Source organism: Otolemur garnettii, unplaced genomic scaffold (genome assembly GCF_000181295.1).
Source record: "Otolemur garnettii isolate 467f Iridium unplaced genomic scaffold, OtoGar3 scaffold00022, whole genome shotgun sequence".
Lineage (NCBI taxonomy): Eukaryota > Metazoa > Chordata > Mammalia > Primates > Galagidae > Otolemur > Otolemur garnettii.
The window spans coordinates 15,924,722-15,931,746 of record NW_003852417.1 but is presented as its reverse complement, the minus strand read 5'-3'; the positions used below and the strand labels follow the sequence as shown (position 1 = coordinate 15,931,746).

The window sequence follows — 7,025 nt, the reverse complement described above, 5'->3', positions numbered from 1 at the left end:
GTGCCTTAGCCGGTTGAGCTATAGGCGCCGAGCCACTTTGTGCAGATTTTGAGGGGCACATTCATTTTGCTAAGTGTGGTACATTTATAAACGTGAAACAGGAACTCTCTGAATAGTAACAGCTCAGAGAGATGACCACCGCAGTGTGTGGAAGCTGAGGAAAACCTGCAAAGGACTGCTTTTCTTTTTCATTTTTATTTTTATTTTATTTTTTTGAGACAGAGTCTCAAGCTGTCACCCTGGGTAGAGTACTGTGGCATCATAGCTCACAGCAACTTCCAACTCCTGGGCTTAAGCAGTTCTCTTGCCTCAGCCTCCCAAGTAGCTGGGACTACAGGCGCCCACCACAACACCCGGGTATTTTTTGGTTGTAGTTGTCATTGTTGTTTGGCAGGCCTGGGGCGGGTTTGAACCCGCCAGCTCTGGTGTATGTGGTACCCTAGCCACTGAGCTACAGGTGCCGAGCCTCTTTTTCTTTCTTCTGTTTTTTAAAGGTACTTCTTTATTTCATATTAAAAATTCTGTAGATCTTCATGAACATTTAAATTTTAGTTTAAAAAATGTCCGACGGCTCACAGCTATAATCCTAACATTCTGGGAGGCTGAGGCGGGTGGATTGCTTAAGCTCAGGAGTTCCAGACCAGCCTGAACAAGAGCAGGACCCTGTCTTTACTAAAAATAGAAAAACTGAGGCCAGAGCTTGAGTTTGCTGTGAGCTAGGATGATGCCATGACATTCAAAGTGCCAGAATAAGACTTTGTCTCAAAAAAAAAGTCTAATACCCTTTCTGGGAAAAGCCAAGGTTATAAATATGTATAGAAGCTGAGGAGTGCTTTAGGATGGAATTTTAAACCATAGAACAGTGAGATGTGAGGCAGGAAGAGATCTTATCCTCGAGTTTTCACACCTTGCTTAATCTAAACTCCTTCTGTAAAATCAGAGTTGCACCACCTACCTTCGGGTTAAAGAGGTGAGGCACATGCTGTGTCTAGGACATGGTGCTGTGATGTTGAGGGGTGTTACAGTCAAGGAAACTGAGGCCAGCAGTGGGGGCTCCCAGCATCACCCTGGAGCACGTACAAACTGCTGCTGCCCCTCAGCCCACCCTTGCACTCTGTAGGCACCGCTGTGGTGCTGCCATCATCCCAGGTGAGCGTGATAGGAGGCCTCTCCCACCACCAGCTCCTCTTGCTCACTCTGGAATCTTCCTCCCCCAAAGCAGACTCCTGTCTCCCGGCTTGAGGTTTTCTTGGCTTGACAGCATCACCCTTCTGGATTTGCACTCTGGCCTTGAAGGTTGTGAGTCAGCCTGGGGGACTTGGGCTGAGCCTCCCACTACTCAGCCCCCTGGGTTGACGTGGGGGGAGCCCTAAGAAGGCCAAGGCCTGGCACTTCCAGGAGAGCTGTCCAGGAACAGAGGAGCTTACTGTGAGGCAAGGAGGGGGTTCCCCAGCAGGGTGGCCTTGCAGATGCATGCCCCTGCGTCTAGCCTCCCTGGAGCCAGACGTGAGCCATGAGTGTGGGTCAGGAAGGGCTGAGGCCTCTGTGACCAGGCGATGTTTACACGACTGTCCAGCCACCCAGGAGCTGATTGGCCTCTCCCTCCCTTCAGCCTCTGTCCCCGGCCTCTGTGGGCCAGGTCATGTCCAGTCCCTGCCTCTGCCCTTGGGAGTGAGGTGGGCAAAGACCAGACAGCGTCAGTGCAGTGCCAGACAGTGCATCCTCAGCTCTTGCCGTCTGCCACCGGAGTGGGGAGAGGGCATTTGACCTGGAGGCAACTCAGCTAGTGAGGGGCAGTGTCAGCGTCCAGGGTGCCCCCTGCATTTTCCCTACTCTCTGTGCCTACAAGGAGAGTGAGAACATGGATTTAATTTTAAATACGTACAGCTCAGGGAGAGAAATATTGCCTTACGTAGAGGGTCACCAGTGTGAGCCAGACCTCTGGGTTGCCACTGGGCAGCAGGAAGACCCCAGAGTGCAGAACCGGGGGGGCAGCCTCCCTAGGGGAACCCTCGGTTCATTGTCACGGACATGGCAGGGGCAGAGTCCAGGTGCTTGGTTCCTAGCTGGGCACTACCTCTCCATGAGACCCTCCCCTTGTCCTGCAGGACCCAGAGCCCTGGGAGCCCGGGAGCCCTCAGGCCCGGGGGCTGCTGTGTTGCTCAGTAATGAAGTTTGGGGGGCCAGGGTAACCCTGTCATCAGCCCTCTCAACTTCTGGTACTGTGAGCTCAGGGCCAGGCATACGTATTTCAGGGCCCCATGGTCCCCACAGGAGGCTGATGTCTAGGCAGGTTTCTGGACTCCAGACCAGATCGGCCTGAGACCTGCTGTGGTCTTTGTGGTTTGCTTTGACTCATTGAACATCAGTCAGCAGCTTTGCTTTATTCACACTGACCACTCAGGTGGGCTGTCCTGTCCCAGCAGAAGGGCAGGGATACTCCAGAGTTTGTCCCACAAATGGCCCAGAAGATTGGGACTGCTCAGGCCCAAAAGGACAAGTCCTTAGATGCTGGCCCTGCCCTCAGAGTAGTCTGCACCCATGACATGCTGACCAGTACTGAGACAAATCAACCTCCTAATTATCAGGCCTCCTCCTGTGTATCAGGCCCTTGTACTCGGGACATGTGTGGAGGCTTTGGGACACTACTGGGTGTATGGTAGGTCCCCAGGGTGATTATCCATCGGCTCACATGCAACACCACAGCAATTTGGACAGATATGGTGTAATCAAGAGAACCCAGAAAATTCATGTCAGAGATAACCTCCTTTTTTTTTTTTCTTTTTGAGACAGAGTTGAGTGCTATGGAGTCACAGCTCAGGGCAACCTCATACTCTTGGGCTTAAGCAATTCTCTTGCCTCAGCATCCGAGTAGCTGGGACTACAGGCATCTACCACAACACCCAGCTGTTTTTCTTGTTGCTGTTGTTGTAGTTGTCATTGTTGTTTGGCAGGCCTGGGCTGGGTTCAAACCTGCCAGCCCCAGTGCATGTGACCAGCACCCTGGCCGCTGAGCTAAAGGCACCAGGCCAGAACTAACCTCCTTTTGTCCAGTAAACCATCTTGTATAAGAATCTAAAATTGTCTTCCCTGTATTTTTCACCTGCCTCCAAATCCATTATATTCTGCTGGACCAACGTTTTCCCCAACAAGGGCCAGAAATTAAGAAGTTCTTTTTCCTTTCCCATTTCACTTCTCAACTCCAAACCTGTGTTGGGGGAACCACACCTGGCAGGGGGCGTCTGTCTCCTGAGGGGGACCTCTGGGAGTCAAGGCTGTAAGGGTGGGCATGGCCTCAGGGGCGGGTGTGGAGCTGGCTCAGCGTAGCAAGAGAAGCTGGACCTAGAAGCAGCTTTGCTTGGGGAGCACTCACAGGCTGGTGGTCGTGAAGAACTCAGAGGTAGTGGCTAGTGGTCCAGGCCAGAGAGCAGAGCCGGCAGCAGCCAGCACCTGGGAATCAGGTGTGGTTTGGACTTTGGGGTTCGTGTTCATCCAAGCCTACTTTAGCAGAAAGCCATTGTATTTGCAGTCCCAGCAGCCTGTGGAAGTAGGCTGGGAACTAGGACACCTGGGGAGATCTGTGGGTACCAGGGAAGGGGAGCGGGTTCTGGTTGCCCAGGAAGCCCTCTGAGCCAGTGTGCTGAGCTTGCAGGTGGTGGGGTGACAGCATGGCCCATGGCCCTACCTTGTAGTTTGAGACCTGAGCACTGAACTGGCCTCCCCATCCTTGCTGGCAGGATGGTTTGAATCCCAGAAAATGACACACCTGTGACACATTTGTAAGGTAGCATTGTGACTACTGAATCAGCTCAGGACTTCTTCAGTCTCCTATGATATTCTAAATGACATCTGGTTTTTAGGATTGCACATTCCTGGCCGGTGGGACCTCAGGTTTGTAGACCCCCATGCCCAGCTAATCAGCACAGCACCTCAGAGCACCTAGTGAGTGCTTCTAAAATTCGGATAAGGGAATGAATGGGTAGCGGAGCCAGCAGGCCTCCCAGGAGGGGAGCTGTGCTCCTTAGCCAGCATCGTGGGATGCCTGAGCCTTTCGGCCGTTAAGCCCTGCCCTTGGGTGGGGTTTTACCCATCCATGGTACATGGACCAGGGTCTGCTCCAGAGACTTAAAGACACCTCCACCAGGTGACTTGAGGTTTGATTTTGATCACCACCTGCCCCACCTCCTCTGTCCCCTTTCCTAAAGACATTCGTTCACCATTGTCCTTTCTCTCCTCACTGGGGTACAGATCCTGGCCAGCGTCTTCCTCTACCTGTGTGCCATTGTTGTGGGCATCATGTCTTACTATATGGCTGACCGCAAGCACCGCAAGGCCTTCCTGGAGGCCCGCCAGTCGCTGGAGGTGAAGATGAACCTGGAGGAGCAGAGCCAGCAGCAGGTGAGGCGGGGCCTTGGGGTGTCTGGGAAGGCCTGGGGCCTGGAGCTCGGCTTCAGGGACTGTGGCTTGGAAGGAAAGGCCTGTCAGAAGGGAGCCGAGCCAGAGTAAGGCGCCCAAGACTCTGTCTGGGGCGTGTGAAGTTCATGTGCCAGGTTCAGGTGTTTGCTTCCATCTTGGCCTTGTGGGCTCCTCCCCGTTAGAGGGCTGCTTCTCACTCCTGAATCTCCTTCTCCTTGACCTAAACCTCCCCCAGCCCCTCACAACCTGTGTTTTTTTTTTTTTCATAATACAAAACATTTCCTTTTGTAGAAATGTATTGCCCAAGCCACCAGCTATGACTCCCTGCCTTTCTTTCTCAGGTGGCCCAGGGTCAGGGCAGGGGCATCCATGGACACCTTCCTTTCTCTGCCTCCCCGCCATTCTTGCCCAGCCAACCACAGATTTGCACCTGCTGTGCTCACAGAGCTGCTTTGTGCAGGCAGGAGCATCTCGGCCGTCCGTCAGCCTACCGCCCCTCCATCCAGGGAGCGAACTCCCACTACTTTCCCTTCTGAGTCACTGATGCAGAAGGAGCACCAGCCCAGTCCCCAGGGACCCCCTGTTTATATTTTCCATCCTGGAAAGGGCCTGGCCATGCCTGCTCTTTGTTTACTGGCTTAACTCCAACCTAATCCACGGCAGAGCCATCCTCCCGGTTCTCATGTGACTCTTTTAAATAGAGTTTGGTCTGGATTCACCTCCAGTGCTTTTTCAAGATCTCCAGAATGGACCTCCACTAATTTCCTATTACCCATAGGTCAATTTCCCCTTCAAAAACAAATTCAATAGGTTGAAACTATGATTCTCTGCCCTGGGAACTATATTGCTTTGTGTTCAAGAGGTTCTGTGTGCTTTGGGTTCACCGAAATTGCTGTTTTCATAGACATTGCCACCTATGGGGCCTTAGGTGAATGGGGCCTTAGTTTGGGGGCCACTCTGGAACCCTTGGCCTGCAGGGGCCCCATTATTGGGCCTCCCTCCCATTCTGCAGGCAATGCTATTTCAAGGCACACAGTAAGTCATTTAGCCGATGGTTCCCTCTGTCCTGGGGATGTTTTTTCGCTCCCTGTTTACCTCTGAGATCTAGAAGCCTCTGAGCTGGGCTTCAGGCTCCTTTCTTTCTGAAGGCAGTTTTAGGAGAGGCATTTCCCTGGCCTCTACCGTGACAAAGGGCCAGGCTTAGCCCATCATCTCTACTCCTTCACCTTTGCCCCCTACCCTATTGGCACTGAGGAGCCACTGGGGCCCAAATGTGTTTACGGAATCCCCTTTTCCTGGCTGCATGAAGCCCCCGGCAGGTGCTCTTCAACTTTTGTTTTCTGTACTGTCTTCCTTGTTTGCACCTGCTCACTTAGACCTCAGTGCCATCCTTCCGGAATCTCTGTACTTTAAGAAAATGCGTGTGTCACCACCTAGCTAGGCCGAGGAGTACTTTTTCATGCAGCATTTGTACGGTTTTCAGCATATCTGTCTGTGTCCATCTTGTCTGTCTCATTTAGTGTAATCCAGGACATCTCAAGTCAAACTGAGCAGGGCTGGTTGGGTGCCTCCTGGCATGGTGAGAAGGGCCCTGTGTCTCACCCAGGGTCTATTCAGATAATTCTCTGCACAGATAATTTAGATGGGTCCCTTCCCCCTTAGAGCCTCACTTTCCTCATCTGCGAAGTGGAGCTATTGACATTTATCTTGCAGGGTTTCTTGAGTCAGATGAGATACGCAGACTGAAGTGCTTTGTAACCTGCCGGAACTTGGAAATGGCTGCAGTATACAGGCTCTGAGGCCCACCTTCCAGTATCCAGAGCAGTATGCGCCCTCTGGGCTGGGTCAGTGCAGGCAGCCTGTGGGCTGGCAGAGAGCACCATCCCTGGGTGCCCCAGAACTCCAAACACCATGGAGCTTCTTGAGGGTGCCGGCAGCCTGCCCAGCCCATGCTGCATCAGCAGAACAGACCTGGCCTGGGCAGGGAGAGGTCCAGGTTAGGTGGAAGGCAGTAGGGTGGGGGCTGGAGCGGGAGGTGTGGACAGGGATGGAGGTAATGTACATCCTCAGGCCTGGTTGGGCACACAGCAGGAGCCTGTAAACGCCTATCAGGTGGAGTGAATCCGTCTAGTCAGGCTCTATCCTGAGTGTGACTTTGGGCTGGTTTCTGCTCTCTTTGGACCTCCATTTCTCTATGTATAGAACCTTCACAAAGGGAATCTTTGTGAATCCATTGGTTTTGCGAAGGCACGGTCACCATCAGGAGGGGTGGAACTCTTTTTTCCATGAGTTTCCATCTGTTCATATTTTCCTTAGGACTTTTGCGACTGTTCAGGAGAGACATCCACCTGCCATCTTACTTGCTTTCTGCATTCTTGATAGGTTTTGGTACCATGATGATGCCAGACTTGTTATATAATTTGATAAGTGTTCCCTGTTTCTAATCCTGGGAGGAGTTTGAGGATGACTTTGGGTGCTTCTTAAATGTTCAGAAGCCTTAGTGAAGTCGTGTGGGTCTAGAGTGTTTTTTACAGAAAGATTCCGTTTCCATCGTAGATACAGGTTGTTCAGATTTTATACTTATGTTTGTAATTTTTTTTTTTTTTTTT

The 7,025-nt window shown here is 52.1% G+C and overlaps 1 protein-coding gene across 1 annotated transcript in view; it reads left to right on the top strand.

Annotated features, from left to right (window-relative positions):
* Positions 1 to 7,025, top strand: part of ADCY3 (adenylate cyclase 3) — a 92,372-nt gene that overhangs the window by 39,479 nt on the left and 45,868 nt on the right. The window contains 1 exon segment of the mRNA XM_012803722.2: positions 4,249 to 4,398. Within this exon segment, the coding sequence (XP_012659176.1) occupies positions 4,249 to 4,398 (150 nt within the window).